This window comes from Cyprinodon variegatus, unplaced genomic scaffold, assembly GCF_000732505.1.
Source record: "Cyprinodon variegatus isolate N-32 unplaced genomic scaffold, C_variegatus-1.0 Scaffold2065, whole genome shotgun sequence".
Classification (NCBI taxonomy): Eukaryota; Metazoa; Chordata; class Actinopteri; order Cyprinodontiformes; family Cyprinodontidae; genus Cyprinodon; species Cyprinodon variegatus.
The window spans coordinates 18123-34802 of record NW_015152518.1 but is presented as its reverse complement, the minus strand read 5'-3'; the positions used below and the strand labels follow the sequence as shown (position 1 = coordinate 34802).

Here is a 16680-nt window from a genome sequence, read left to right as displayed (position 1 = left end):
TGAGATTCTGGCATTGCAAGAGAGGAGACAGTGCTAGTTCCAACATGTGCTTCATTTATTTGGCAAACAATCTTTAACAAACAAGCATAGGCTCTATCAAAACTAGACTTAGGCCCCTTTGTTTGAAATTAACTCAAGATAAAATGACATGTTTCAATTCCCTGATTATCAAAACTCAGTTAGTTCAGCAGTGTTTGAAATACAATCAAATACATAAGGCTGGATTTCTTATCAAACTTGAAGTGCCACTGTGTTATCTAAAATAACAAAATAAATAATCCAGTAAATATTATAATCATCAATATATCCGCAGGTGAGCTGACATGTTGGTTGTGTTGCTGTTAACATAAACAGAACGTGTTGCACAATGCTTGCACACTGTTGCACTTTTATCCACAACTTTCTTTCTGCCGTCCGTTCCACCCCTAATATATATATATATATATATATATATATATATATATATATATATATATATCCTCATGCATACTCTCAGACGATCCTTGTTAGCATTTCTTTGAATATGCCAAAGATCTTACGATACGTATTCTTACAAATACCTTAATAACCTGAACCTATATTTTATTTAGATCCTGAAAAAAGGATTTTCTTGCATATCTTTAGAAGACTTTCATATAGATGTTGAGCTTTTTCACGTTTTCACAGAACATTCTGAATTCTGTCGAATGCTCCCTGCCCCCTTTTGATCATCTCTCTGAGTTTGTCAGTTCCTCCAAGCAGGTGGGCTGACTTTCCACTCTGTGGCGTCGTCCTCGTCAGTCGTGAGGGCCACCACCACCCCTTCCATATATCTTGAACCTTCGCACTGAGAAACTTTCTGTTCATCTCCTTGCATGCATCAGCAGCTGGAAAATAAAATAAAAAAGCAAGTCAAATTTAAAAATACAAATCTTTATCTTTTTTTGTCTTCAAAAATGCACACTATGCATTAAAACAGTTCCATTGCACAATTTGCTTTAGTCAAACTAAAGCCTGGAAGAAAAGAACAATGAATCCCTGTTTAGGCCGAGCATACACTGTACCATATTTTCAATTGTTGTACTCAAACTGAATGACTAAACTGCAGAGTTTAAAGGTTCACAGCTCACGATTTATGTTCTTACACTGTATGGCCTGACGCTCCGATGCAATCTATCTGCTCACACTGTTTGTCCAAAACCCAAACGTCGGTCTCTGCGCAGAGATTTGCCGCTGGTAGGACTTGTCAGTCTGGAAGAAGAATTCCTTTGTTTACACATGCGCAGTGCATGAGGTTCTGGTAAATCCAATTGTAGACGGGACGGACTGCTAAGGAGGATAATTATTGCAACTGCAGGTGCAGAGATGGATGAGGAAAGAAACCAAAATATATTGCATAAATTGAGCCTGTTCCTGAGGAGGCTGATCGTGGTGCAATGATAGTAGCCCTAGTACAAAGTTAATAAAATCATAACTATACCCAATTACACTATACTGTATAAAGCTGACTAATGACACCCCCTTCATATTATCAAACCCAGAACTCACTAATAAAAGACAGAGATCTAATCTTTTTCAACATAAAAATGTCATTGGTAATTGCCAAGAGCCTTTCTAAAGCTAAAATCCTTGGTGTGCAGTAATTCAACCCTGAATCATTTATCCCACTATTCTAAAAACAAGGTGTAGGTGATAAAGTTGGAAATTAAGGCCAGGCCATCATCAACATATTGGGAAAGGGCTGAAAAACAGGGAGGTATACTGATGTTCTCTGGGTTATTTGTATGCCATATTTATTTAACAAGAGTTAAAAAAAAATATAGCTTATAAATAAAGGAAAAGGAAAACTGAAGAAAAAAAAACAGGAGTTTACACTCAAATAATGAACTAGAGCAGTTGTCTAATATAAAATTTAATTTCCAGTTAACTCAAAAAAGAAAATGTTCGTCAGGTTAATCAGTTCTTTCTGGTAACATGAATCGCTTGGTTTTAAACCATCACTTTCTGGGCATCGGCTGAAAATGGTTCATTGCCATGGTTAACTTTTTTGTTACCGCAAACCTAACAAAAGCCTCAACAGGATCAGTGACCGGCAGGTCACAGCAAAAGAAGGCCTCCTGAAGTTGTTTTTACGCAGATGGTATCCACTACCCGGAGGTTTCATACCATCTCAGGCCATCGCAGCCCAGATAACCAAACTGCATGTTTGTTTTGTGCTCTTGCAGCAATTTTAACAGTGGGACTAAACTTAAACCACTGTGCCAGACAGGCTGCTTACCTTTTCTCTGTCACTAGTGTTTATCTATTACCTGCTCTTTTATGAAAGCAAAAAGGAACAACTTCATTATAGCTGTCCATGAGACTGGCTGCAGAAGTGGAAAGGAAATAATGGAAACCTCAAGTTTAGCTTCAGCGTTTCTTTATTATAATCATATTTTATTGTCATTACACTGTCACAAGTACAGCACCACGAAATTCACTCTCTGCATTTAACCCATCCCCTTGGGGAGCAGTGGGCTGCCATTTGCGGCGCCCGGGGAGCAGTGTTGGGCCAAGACTCTTTGCTCAGGAACCCACAGTAGCGGTCTGTGGGTGTGGGTTTCGAACTCACACTTCATCATAGCTGTCCTTGAGAATGGCTGCAGAAGTGGAAAGGAAATAATAGAAACCTCAAGTTAGTGTCAGCACTTTTTTTGTTATCATCAGCGTTTTTTTTTTATTGTCATTAACCAGGCTCCAATAAGTTGCTCATAACCCAGAGAAAAGACGGGAAGTTATTTATTGAAAATGAGTCAATCAGTGCGACCGGCGAGGTCTGAGAAGTTGCTTATACTTCAGTATAAATAAAGCCCAGTGTTAACCCCTGCTGCGAAGCAGCTATCGGCTATATAGCACCTTTTGTTTTGCTCATTGCCCAATTTGCACAAACACATTCACTGCTTGTTTGAGCTTATTTCACTAAAATGGCAGAAAAAACAGTGTACCTTAAATGATTGTTCTCCTCTAAGACATGTTAGACACAAAAAAAGTGCAAAAGATTTTATTAAACACACCAATCATGAAAAATTTCAAGGGAACTTAAATGGGAAAAAGAGAAACACCAAATCCCAGATTATATTACTAACTGTAGTTATGCACTCCACCAGTAGGTGGTGACATGTTATACATGAAGTTTCATGAACTGCGGATCGTTGAAGCAATTAGCCCAAACAGCTTCATCTCACCATCACTACAAGGGACACAAGAACTAGAACCAAGAAGAGAATCCGGCAAACAGTAACTCTAGAGGAGGAGTATATATCCCAAACACAACAAAGAATTAAGTAATCAACTGATTGGGAGCAGGTGTGGACAGAAGGATCTAGAAGGGAGCTAAGGGAAAGGAGACTGGCACAAGGGAGCAACAGAGAGTAAACAAGAAATACATGAGAAGTGAAACACGACCGAAAAACAACTAAAATGACACAAAATGGAAATGAAACCACTGACCTAGAAAACACAGAATGACATAAATCAACATGTGACTGAAAACTCAAAAGAAAACTTAAATAGAACCAAAAAGTCCTGAAAGAGAAAAATCATGACAATCGTAGTAATTACATTTTATACCAGAACAAGATTATTGAAACATATCTGTGCCAAGTGTGGGCATCTAGAGCCATAAGACCACATTCAATTGGGTCTTGACAAAATGTGTATTTTTATGGCCATGGAGAGAGGTTAATATTTAAAATATCTTACTTCAGAGTTAAACATGCTTAGCACTCCAACATTCATCCTTTAGTTTGCAACAGACCAACCTGCAGTGTTTATTGATATGATTTTGTCTCGTCTATACATTCAGTTTAGTTAAGTCGGGGTAACTTTTAACAAACTCTACTTTTGTTTGTGATAGTGAAACGAAATAATTTTCTTCTGCGATGCCCCGTCATTGCTAAATATTTCCCTTTGAGGCTTGCTACACATCTAGTGCAAAAGATTTCTTGGGTTGGATTTTAGGGGACATATTCTTCAAAACCGCAGTTCCACAAGTTCCATTTACCCTTAGTGTGAAATACAGTAAGCACGTCTCAATTTCAAACCCATGTAATGATATATTCACTTATTTTTCCCTCTACCATCTAAAAGGGAGAAGGTGATCATAACGTTTGGTTAAATGTAGATGTGATTAGTTAAAGACGGTTGTTAGTGAATTCTAAACTAGGTGTTAGAACAAGATTCCTGCCATGATCAAGGGCCTTTAAGGCTCAGCCAATAAGAGACTAATCCAGAGCAAAGCAGTGGCAGTTTTTAAACAAATAAGGGAGGAAAAGAACACCCTGATATCTCAATAGTTGTGCGATGAAGTCATTACAAAATCCTGTGTTGGCAGAGTTCTGGACAGTCAGATATGGGAGTAGGTTTATTTTTAATATTCAGCATTAAAACATAAAACCAGAACACTCTTATTAAATGCAAGTGAAGTTGACGTTATCAGAATTTCAATGCTCCAACTTTTCACATTCTTGGAAACGGTTGCACTATTAACTTGTATTGCTTAATAACACAATGACTCCCTTAGTAACAGCTAACTAATGCAAACTTTAAACAAGATTAAACCATTGCGTTCAAACAAAATCCCATTTAAATAAAGAGTGCTCATAAAAAAAAACTTTAACAATTGAGTTTTCTCTACTGGCTAGTTGTCCTGCGGTGCTATTACTAGCTATGCTAAGCAAGCCTGTTGCATAGGGGGAGGGGGGCTTTTGGAAGAAGAAAAGATATGTTCCACTACATATTTCACATAAGAGTATTAATGGAAAGTTTAGTTGGAGGAAAATTTGTTGAAAAAAAGGTGTAAAACCAAAAAGGGTAACCACACAAAGGGGTAACCACACCCTTAAAAGAAATCTGCAGTATACCCGGAACCAGATGGAAGGGTAGATTCATAAGGTCTTATCCCTGCAGTATACGAATAAAATTCAGAATATGTTTTTTCAGAGGATCTATGATCTTTTTACATGTTAATGGATATTTCACATATATAAAAATTATCTTTTTGTTGTCACTGATCTTTCAGCATTAAACAGCAAAACAAAGCATGAAAAATCCCTCCCCCTGTCCCAGTGACAGGTGAGCAACATAACATTATGTTCAGGTACAGGCCAGTTTGCATCAGTACAGTTTCTGGGATTTTTTCTCTTTTTACAATTCAAAAACTTAAAAAAAAAACTTTTATATATATATAAAAATTGATATTTTTTCCTACATAGTGATAACTATAAAATAAAATGGCTTCCAGTTGTTTGTGAAGGGTCCTGAAAAAACATTTGGTCGCCTCCAGCAGCCTGTATTAAAATCACTGTCAATATTAAAATACTTCAGTTAGAATTTTACATTCAGATTGAATTAAAACCACTTAAAGGCATCTAAAAATCTTGACAATTGCAGTATTTTTATTTTTAGTGCCGAGGATAAAAGTTACTCATCCCTGTCAGTACTACAGGTATGGCCTATGTTTTGTTAACCTGCAACCATAAAACTATTATCAGTTATATATGCTGACAAACACCAGTTTCCTAATTTGTATAAGAGATCATTTCAAAGCTGTATCATAATCAAACTCATAATGGCAGCAAATATAGAACCAAGTGCAATACTAACTTTCTGAATCAGCAAATATATATATATATATATATTTTTTTGTTTGTTTGTTTGTTTGTTTTGCGCTTTTCGAGGACCCCTCTGTAGTACAGTTTTTAGTATTCGTGTCAGGATTTCCTCACAGTCTGGCTCAAGTTTCAAACTCATTGTTCTTTCTTAGTTATGCAACCAGACAGATGGTTCCCTTTTTTGAGGTTTATTAAAGCTACTCTATTAGTTAAACTGGCCACACACACACACACATAAAGGCAAGATGAATAAGATTTCCAACAATTTTCCATGGATGCAATTTTCTAACAAGTGAATAGACAAAGCAGAGCATGAAAGTTCATTGTGTTTTCAGTAAGTAGGTTGCTACAGCTGACTGCACATCAGAAATGAGAAAATATCTGAAGAAGGGACAGTGACATACTGGTGCACTTGCACTATTTCAGAGCTTTATTTGCAGGTGCATGATTGTGCATGAATCTGAACGTGTTTTAAATTCTCCATTATCAGATATTGTAAATTCTTGGATTTTCTTAGTGGTGTGTCTGCATTGTAGTCCCTTCAGGTTAATTTCTATTTAACCCGGCATTGAAATGCCATATTTCTTTCATGTAAATTTGTCATTTCAAACCTCAGAGTTCTTGTGCAAGAACTTTTTTCTAGGTCACTCTGTCCAAGAAGTTGTGCTTCAGAGACTTTAAAATATGAGCTTTTAAAATATTCCTCAGCCTAGATGCCGAGTGCGGATGACATGGTGAGATTAAACATTAGAAATTTGTTGGAAAATGGCATTAATGTGTCATAAATAGGGTTTTAATATCAAAGAGCACCAGTTTCTGTTGCATGAGATAGAAGTGGGTAGATGCAGGAAGCAACAGTTAGGACAGGATGTGCTCAGTGCCTGAGATGCAGCGGTTTGCCACATTGCAAGTCAACCACATACACATTTAGAAGCTATATAGCCATTATGGTACACAACAGCTTAGTGTAGATGATGGCAATCAGTTTACTGTTAGAACTATAGACAATAGACTTTATAGAATTGCTATTTTAAAGGTCTGATGGCCTTTAAAATAGCAATTCTAATTGCTATTTTAAAGTTCATAGGTAGTAAACACTGCATAAATACATTGTATGTTTTTCTAACAGAATGGGCCTCATTTAGGTCTCTTCCATCTCGCAGGACCATCACTTTTAATCCTGGCGAAGAGCTTCTGAGATCACATGTTGATCTGAGTAAAGGAAGCCAATTCTGTTAGCATTCCAAGATGGTCCAGGCTCTTTCCATCTGTGCATATAAAATCTGTTATCTGGGGTTGGTGCTGCTGCAGGGGTTAAGTTGTACAATAACAGCACGACCATGAACAAAGGCTTTGGTTCTTCACCCAGCATGCACAGGTTTAAGTCCCGACTTGGAGACCCTCCTGCAGGTTTTCCCCCTCTCTTTGATCCCACTTTCTGTTTGCCTGCTTTGAAAAATATAGGCCACTCGAGCCTGAAAAATATATTTAAATAAATGCATTATTTAATTGGCAAAAAGTTTGACATAAAACAATTTCAAATTGAAATTACAAAGAAGCTTAATATTGAAATAATGTCAAAATTAAAATCAATAAAGTCATTGACATATATCAAATTGATGTTAAAGGACTTTTGCAAGTCAGTTTTTTTTTGTGTCTTCAACAAAAGTAATGCTGCTGCGGATGATGATAATTAATAAGTTTCCAACGTATTAAACTTTGATCTATTAAATCCTTTATCCATAAACGGTTTCCTGAAAAAAATTCATTAACATTATCTCCCCCAAAATGATCACAGATGACAAAAATACCACGTGAAGGGCGTGCCGGTGTCGCAGCGGTTGGCAGGCACAGCCCATGTACGGAGGCCTTAGTCCTCGACGTGAACGACCCGGGTTCGAATCCGACCCGTGGTCTTTTGCAGCATGTCTCTCCCCCTTTCCTGTCAGCCTGCTTTCGCAAAAAAAAGAGCCACTAGTGCTGCAAAAACCAAAAAAAAAAAAAAAAAAATCACACGAAGATCTTCTGCACATTAAAGAGGTAAGGGTGATTGGTGGGATTCTTATGTAATTTCACTAATGAAATATACCCAAAGATAACTTTATTGAGACATGCCTTCATTAAAAAGGGCTTATGAAGGGGGATAAAAAATAATAATCTGACCAAACGGCCACATATGCACAGGGATCCAGAGGCCAGGTGGTTTGTTTACAAACACTTACTAAAGTGTAATGACAAAATAGAAATACGCCACCAGTTAAATTATTTAATTGGAATTTTTTTGTCTGCAACCTCAGGGAGGATCTCTATACTTTCCTTTTTAGCAGTTCTTGTATTTAGGATGATCCCAGGTCATTCTCACTGTCATTTTCCCTTTGAATGAGAATAAAAAGAAGTCATTAACCCCTTTTTAGGATTCAGAAAAATAAATAACTCCCTGATCATCTATTCAGTTATCATTTTTAAACATCTATTCAAAAGAACAGTGTTTTTCTCAGTTGTTCTAGATCTATGATGTGTTTAATCATAAGCTTTGCATTTAGCTAATGGATCATTGTAGCTTATTTATGCTAAACTTGTATACTGGCTGCAGAGGTACTGTAAATGTCAAACACTTTTGACGGGTCTGGCAGAAGCTGGTTTCAAAATTAAAAAATAAACAAAAAAGAAACCATTTTTTTCTGTAATTCTTTTATGTTTTCTTTCATTTGTTTATTCCATGCAGTATGGGATTGTCCTGGATGCTGGTTCTTCCCACACAGCTTTGTATATTTATAAGTGGCCTGCAGACAAGCAAAATGGCACCGGTGTGGTTACCCAGCACAAAGAATGCAAGGTGGAAGGTAAGTATCAGCATCCTCTTCGCTCAAACCAGTAATTTGCATGTCAAATACAACTCTGGCATAATCCTACCTTAGAATGAGACAAATCCAACTGGCACTGCAACTCTGCATCCAGCTGTGAGACAGAAAAAGCAAAACAAACACAAGATAATATACAGTATGTTTTTATCATGCAATTGCTGTATTACACCCATTTTATTTTATAAAATCTACAGTTGGTTGATTAAGTACAGCTACTTTAAATATCTTTGTTTATTTTTGTTGCTGTAATGTTTGCATATTTAGTCATTAGTCTGCTGTTTTCTTTTTTATTAAGGATCAGTTTTCCTTATGTTTGATTTCTCTAGCAAAGGGTTCACCCTTCAGTTATATCTGGTGTTAAGACTAACTTGAAAAAAAAAACAACAAAAACTAACCGGATTAATTGGCTGCAGGTTGATAGGTTATGTAACAACTTTGCTGTAGGTGGATTGGAAAAATGATTCCAAGCTCAAAATTAATGCACAACAAATTGAACTTCAGGGCATTATAATCAAGTATATCTCTTCTGGCTGGTATTTTTGGTTTACCACTTTCTATGTTAGTCCATCTGCAAACATATCTTGGTTGGATCTAGATAATTTTATTTCCTATTTACCCTAAAAAAATGTACTGTAAAACATCGCTGTCAGCAGAAATCCAGTGAAAATGACTGCCTGTTCTGGTAGATGGGATCATAACCAGCACTCTAGTGTTATGGGTGTGAACAGTTCTTAACAATGACACATTACAGACGTGACAGAACCTGACTCAGCATTTTACTAATATGATGCGACACCTTTGTCTATATGTTTATCTGCTCAACCCTCATCAAGGTAAGGGAATATCTAGCTACGCGGGCCAAAATGGAGCAGCAGGGAAGAGCTTAGAGAAGTGTCTGGATCAGGCTGTGAAAGATATCCCCAAAGAGAAGCACCAGAACACACCCGTGTACCTGGGAGCCACAGCCGGCATGAGGCTTCTGAAGTGAGTCACTGTCTGCGTTTGTGTGACCCGGCTTCAAACGTTATCATTGTTTTGGCTCTCTGCACCTTTAAGCTGTTAGTCTTTGTTTACACCGTTTTAGGTAATCCTTTAAGTTACAAAAGAAAGAAAGAAAGAAAAAAACTGGCAGAACTGACAAGAAATGTTGCTTTAAAGGTCACATGTTATGCTAGATTTGAAATTAAAAAATATCAACAATGAGGCACCCAGAGCATGTATTGGCCATTTGTTCAGGAGCATTTCTTAGGCAAACAGCACGTACAAGAAATCTCCTCATTCTCTTCTAAATCAGCTGTTATGGCATGCCCCGCCCCTTCCTCCTGAAGGCTGGACCCCCAAAACCCGCTACTATGACACCAAGTCAGAGTTCGTAGAGATAGCGGCTCAGAGAGAGGAATTACTACATTAGATGAAAGCCGTAAGTTGACAGATGAGCTGCTACTATGTGTAGCTTATCTCCCCTGATGACATCATAAGGGGAATGGTTTTCAAACAGAGCATTTTGAGCACACATTAGCAAGAGGTGTAGAAGGCAGCAGGATTTTTTTTCCATTTGTGAATCCCATATACATGCTTTAGGACACATGACTTTTACAAAATGTTTTTTTAAATGAATTTTACATATTATAGGACCATTAAAGAAAATGTGAATAAAACATGTGTTTTTAAATTTTGCCCATTACACAAGGTAAAGTTTCTTACCTCCACATCTTCATTTATTCCGGTAAAACATAGCTCTCCTATTTCGGCTGTGAACCTACCCTTTTTTACGCCTCTTTCCCACCCATATTAGTAGTCTCCCGTAAAAATCCTGTATTATTGTACTATAGAATTATATTGAAAACATGGAACTGTCGCTAGCATTGCAAGTCAAAATCTCAGCACCTTATTGTAGTTTTCAATTGGTTGACAAGTAGATTTCTTGTTCATCTGTCATAAAATATATGTGATAATGGAGCTCGACTGGGGTAGAAAGCTCACAGCAAAAATGTGCCTTATTTTTAAAGCCAAACTTGACAGGTATGCAGTAAAAGCAGATGATTTTTCCCGCCCCACGGCATAATGCTGCCACTACTGTGTTTTACTTAGCAGTTGGTGCACAATGTTAACTTTTTGAGGCACATTGGTGATTTCTAAAGCAAATGTTTGGACGTGATTTTAATAAAGTGACAGGATGAACAGATTGATGTAACCTTTGTTGAATTCCCTCTAAATTAGCCTCTAAAGGTTGCTGAATATATTTACATTAATGAAACTGGAAAGGTGAAATAAAAATGTCTCCAAATGTTACATTTTTATTTTTACCAAAGTCTTGAAAAAAAAAAAACATTCATATATTACTGTAATTATAATTTATTTTTAGATTCTAGTTATTGTTGCCTTTTATTATTTTTTAAGGATGGTAAACAATATCTATTAATATGAGATTGTGCTCAAATTAGTGCTTTTTCTCAGTATTTCCAATCCAGAGCAGTCGAGTCAGATTCTACAAGAAGTGGGTCTTAAAATCAAGTCATACCCTTTCAACTACAGTGGAGCTACCATTTTGAGCGGACAGGAGGAGGGCGCGTACGGTTGGGTCACCGTCAACTATCTCTTAGAGAACTTCATCAAGGTAAATCATGTGGAGATGAAATCTGACCTGAGCCTAGAAAAAGTAATGAATAAACCCAGTGGTATTACTCTGATTGTTTGCCTTCTTGTGTTTAAACAGTATGGATTTATTGGGCGTTGGTTCAGCACCGGCAGACCGACGGTGGGAGCGCTTGATCTTGGCGGAGCGTCCACACAGATAACGTTTGTTACGCAGGATGCGGCGGGAGACAAACGAGACATGATGAAGCTGCGTCTTTATGGTCATGAATACTCCCTGTACACCCACAGCTACCTGTGCTACGGCCAGGACCAGCTTTTAATGAGATTGCTGGCTCAAATCGTGAAGGTAAGCATGTGTTTCATACATTCAGTAATCTCTGTGTCCTCATGTTTTGATATTTGCTATTTTATCATTGCAATCATAAAAATCAGCTAAGATACCCCTGAAATTTTTCTTTGTATTCTTGAATTTTCTCATATTTTTTTTATGTCAAGAATAAATACCAAACGTTTTAGTGAAATTTTTTGGCAGAATTCTAATTCAGAATTTGAAATGTGATACAAAATAAAATTCAAAGTTAGGATTCCATATATTAAGTAAAAATTGCCTTTGGCACTCTAGAACTGCCAAATCCTGCAGTACGGTATCACACCATTACTAGTGATTAGGCTTTTCTTTAGGATGGCGGAAACAATTGTTAAGACCTTCTGGAATTTTAGCAATTAAGACAACATATTGAAATGCTGAAAGAACTCATTTAAATCTGTATGTAGGTACCTGCACATAAATTCATGTATAAAAAGTTTCAGATCCTGTGTTTCATATGTTTTTGACATTACATGATGCAGAGAACAAATTTTTCCATGTTGGTACAATAAAGGGATTTACATTTTAAGATATGATTCAATGCTAAAATAGACTTAATTAAACATCCGAATAATATATTTAACCAACAATGTTTTTGCATTTTTATTTGAGACTATTCAGAATCAGATGAAACAATGAAGAATCATCACAGGGCAACATGATTTGAACCTGAGCTTGTTTCTTTGGAGGAACTGCAAAGAAAATAATAAAACAAAAACAAAATTTAAACAAACAATAAAGGTCCATTTAAAAGGCTGTATGTTTTGGATTCTGCACAGTTCATTTATGATTAAATATGTATTTTATATTTATTCAATACATGACCAATTTTATTATTAGAAATAAGATCCTGCAGATTTTCTCATCTGGATTCTTTTTAACGACTGGAAGATAAACATTTACAGCACCCTCTGCTGGAAAATATCTGCAACAGCAATAGACTATTATTGAGCTCTTGCAGCCTAATGTATTTCATATCACTTTGAAAATTCAACAGTTTGGTTTGTTATAATCTTGAATAACTGACTTTATACTAAAGTAATATGTCTGCTCTATTTGTCTCCTTCAGTCTCAGGGTTACGCCCAGGTGGTCACTCATCCTTGCTATCCTGCAGGCTACAATAAAACATTCAAAATGGATGACATCTTTAACTCTTCCTGCACCTCGACTAAAAAACCCGACCCATATGACTCTCATGGCACTTTGACGGTGCAAGGCAGTGGACATTATGAGCAATGCATGGGCAACGTGTCTGAACTCTTCTCCTTCGGCAGCTGTCCCTTCTCACAGTGTTCGTTCGACCAAGTCTACCAACCAAATGTCACTGGCAGTTTTGTGGTAAGAAAGACTAAAAGGGTATTTATGGTTTCAAAAGACTGATAAGATATGTGCGTAACGCCTTAAAACTAATATGTTATTCATTAGCTGAATGTGTTTTGAAATAAAACCTCTACTACAATAAAGCGGAAAAGACCTTTAGCAAAAACACAATGCTTTTGACTTTAACCTCTTACACCCTAAGGGTGTATAAATAAATTTCTGCCTGACAAAAACACACAAAAGTAAATCACTTATAGCCTCACAGCTATTAGATTTAAGAAGAAACTTTTGGTACGTCTGTAAAGGTAAGATGTCATAGAATGGTTTCCTGGTGTCAGCACCATTGTAGCTTTGACCCTGCCTGAAATATTAGGGACAAAATACAAAATATTTTGCATTTTTTGAACCTCGCCAAAATTTTCTTTGAAATAAACATTGCAAAACACTACCAAAATATTATTTATAGCACAAAAAAGTAGTACAGACTTTTAAATCTAAATGTTATGTAAAAATATACCAAATTTGGACTCAATCAGATGAATCATATTTATTTTAGAATGGTATTAGTGAGAAATTTCTTAGGCGGAGAGGCCATTTTGGCACATTTATCCAAAAATGTCACCAAACTGTGCCAAATGTGTTTTTTACATCAATACTGGGGGTTTGTTAAAATGACGAGGTCATGTAGCAGCTGGACCCACCGGTGGGTCCGTAGGGTTCTAGGGGTTAAGAGCTCCAAATCAACCAATATTGATAAAATGCATCTGAAGCTTTTTTTTGCATTTATAATTAGCTTTTATATGTCTTGAAACTTTTTATCAGTCACATAAAACTTTGGTGTGATTTGTAGTCATTCTGCAAGATCGGAAAAATAATAGTAGATACTGCTCAGTGAAGGCAGATGTGTGTTGAGCTTTATAAATGTGAAAAGAACCGTAATAAAATAAATACTTGCTTATTTCTACATTCATAACAATGATAAAAAGATAAAACTGAAATTGTGATGAAAAAGGGCTGGACGATACATTTTTCTGGCACCTCAGAAAGAGGAGGAAGCGAAAAATCAGTTCTTAGAGTTAGAGAGCCTGAAGCAAACAGACGTATGTTGAAGTCAATTACTCTCTATTAATGAACCTTTCATGATGCATATAAATTAGTTTTAATAGGTTATGTATATAGAATTAATAAAGTATACTTACTCAAAATTAAAACTTATGAGTGTATTGATGTCAAATACATAAAGTTGTTTTTTTTGGGGGGTTTTTATTACCGTACTTTCTGGACTAAAGGGGCAGCTGAATATTAGATGCACAAGCCAAAAGTAGGGGAAAATGCTGATTTGTTCATACCTGACTAAAAGCCGCAGGAGTTTTAATGTTAAATTATCATATGTAAGAGAATATGCACACTGTGGGATTGTCAAGAAAGAGATGGCTGTTTGGGAACACATCCCTTTTATTAACAGTTATAAAAACAAGCTACCGGTACATATTTGCATAATTATTTTACGTACGTGTACAGGTACCAGTAATTGCAAGTACAAAACATGTACTGTGCTATTTAAACAAGTTACAAATGTACTGTATAAAAAAATAAAATACAGCACCCCAGAAAAAATACATTCAGCCTATCTTTTGGGGGTAAGGTGCAGGTTAGGCTTTAACAAGAAGAAAAGTCAGTAATTCATTGCCATTGTCTTCTTCCTGCCCACTAAAACCATCAAAGTCGTCTTCTTCAGTGTCGGAAATGAACAGGTTCAGGGTGGTTTTACATTTTTTGATAAGTCACTCATGATGTTTCATTGTGTGCAAGAAACCAGGTGTATCAGTTCACTTATCTTTTGCATCTGTGTTCTTTGCAATGGTAGTTGACCCTCCAGCATAATTGCCATTGGCCTTTTTGTTCAGACAGGACAAATAGCCTCTAAACTCTAAACCTGCCTTCAGCTAATTGCCTTCTGTTTTCCCTTAGAGGAAAAACCCAGAAATGAACCAATCATAAATATAGCTGGAATTTTCTTTCTCTTATTTCTCTTTTTTTGTCAGGAAATGACCATTTTTAGTCCTTTCTTTTTCTTTTTTTTTATTCATATATTTGCTTTTCTAAAGGCAGGCATTACCGTAATAAGGTTTCAACAAGCACATACTGAATAATAAGACATCAGTTTTCATTATTTTTTGCCCTTATTCTGCTTTTTTTCATGTATGATAATATTAATTTATTTAGCTTTTCTCATCAGTTTGAAATGTATATTTGTAGAAACAAAGCAGAAGACAAATCTTATCTATTAGTTTGTTTGTACCATTTATCATAGTACCGTACTATTATAGAATGTAATAATAATTCATCACAGCATTTTTTTTTTGTTTTTAATTTTGGTTAAGCAAGATTTTTTATGGTTTCATCAGCTCGTGTTTATATTTACTTTTTAATTACTGTTTTAAAGACCTCATCAATACCATCACCTTACAGAGATCAGTTGCCAGGCAACAAGCAAAGTCTACTAACTTACTGTCCCTGGCAGGAAAATTACGTACCACGTAACTCTCTGTAGAGCAAGTAAGATGCTGTTAGCCCTTGAGCTGCAGATTAAAAATGTACCGATGGGCATGCATTATGCAGGCTTGTTTTAAAATAAAATGAGGGAACTATTCAGCCATGTAAGTCTTAGAAAAATATGAAATATAAGTCCTTGGGGAGTTTAACTAAGCCCTCTTAAGCTCTTAGGTGGACAGAAAAATTGTAGTGAGTCATATTTTATGTTTTTTATTTAACCAATTTTTGTCTCTTTCATTTTTTTTGTTTTTTGGGGTTTTTATCTTTTTTATCTACAGGCATTCTCTGCTTTTTACTACGTTCACTTCTTCCTGCAGCAAATCGTCGGACACAAAATCAGCACTACGCAGGAGCTGGAGTACGCCACTGAGAAACTATGCAACATTACCTACGATGAGGTAGAAATGGCTCCAATGTCTCGTAAAGGAGGCAGGCAAAAAGCGTATTTAACTTCAACAGCGCCTTATCATTGCAGCTGATGATCATGGCTCCGAAAAGCAAGTCTTATCTACAGAACTACTGCGCGTCTTCAGTGTTCATCAAAATTCTCATGCTGAGAGGATACGGCTTTGATGAGGAGTCGTTCGCTCGCATTTCCTTTCAGAAAGAGGTAAAAGAAAAACACCTGAGTGATTATTTGTGAGGTTTATGATGATGCAGGATAAACCTATGTGTTTGTTGATGTTTGTGCAGGCGGGCGACACGTCGGTGGGCTGGGCTCTGGGCTACATGCTGAAGTTAAGCAGTTTGGTCCCTGATGAGAGCGTCGGGGTGAGGAAGACCCTCACCCTCGGAGCATGGAGGACGCTTCTCTTTCTCTTTGCCGGCCTTCTCTTCGGCATCTGTGCCTTCCTTCTGCTTCGATGTCGAGACAGGAGGAAGAAAGGAGGTGATCAAAGCACCATCTAGATACCACCAGCACCTCCAGGGCTGTGAAGAAAATAAAACATGCAGGTCATCGGGAGTAAATTGATTATGTGTATGTTGCTTCTTCAAGCAACTTATCAAAAAAAAATATTTTAAAAATTTGCTTTAACTTCTGCTTAAATATTTGCATCCGCTCAGAGTGAATTTTGTTCTATTACTGGTACAAGTAAAGAACATGTTTTATACATAAAAATAAACACTTTTTTAAATAGAACATTAGAAACAAATAAAAAACAGAAATTAAACTTTGAAATTTTCTCAGTCAAAGAAAAAGTAACTTTGCTGTTTTTCAAATATTTTTATTTTATTTAACATTTTTAAAGATTTTACAGTTTCAGAATCTATTTTTCAAATTTCAGTTTTTTTTTATTTTTTATTTTACGAATTTCATTCTTTAGAAATTGCATTTTACAGATG

General features: G+C 36.3%; 1 protein-coding gene across 1 annotated transcript in view; it reads left to right on the top strand.

Annotated features, from left to right (window-relative positions):
• Nucleotides 1–16517, top strand: part of entpd2 (ectonucleoside triphosphate diphosphohydrolase 2) — a 17968-nt gene extending 1451 nt beyond the window's left edge. The window contains exons 2-9 of the mRNA XM_015405219.1: nt 8356–8473; nt 9328–9478; nt 10952–11111; nt 11211–11438; nt 12529–12798; nt 15615–15734; nt 15812–15946; nt 16030–16517. Of these exons, the coding sequence (XP_015260705.1) occupies nt 8356–8473; nt 9328–9478; nt 10952–11111; nt 11211–11438; nt 12529–12798; nt 15615–15734; nt 15812–15946; nt 16030–16245 (1398 nt within the window). The 3' untranslated portion in view covers nt 16246–16517. The remainder of the gene's footprint in view (nt 1–8355; nt 8474–9327; nt 9479–10951; nt 11112–11210; nt 11439–12528; nt 12799–15614; nt 15735–15811; nt 15947–16029) is intronic.
• Nucleotides 16518–16680: the final 163 nt, after the last annotated feature.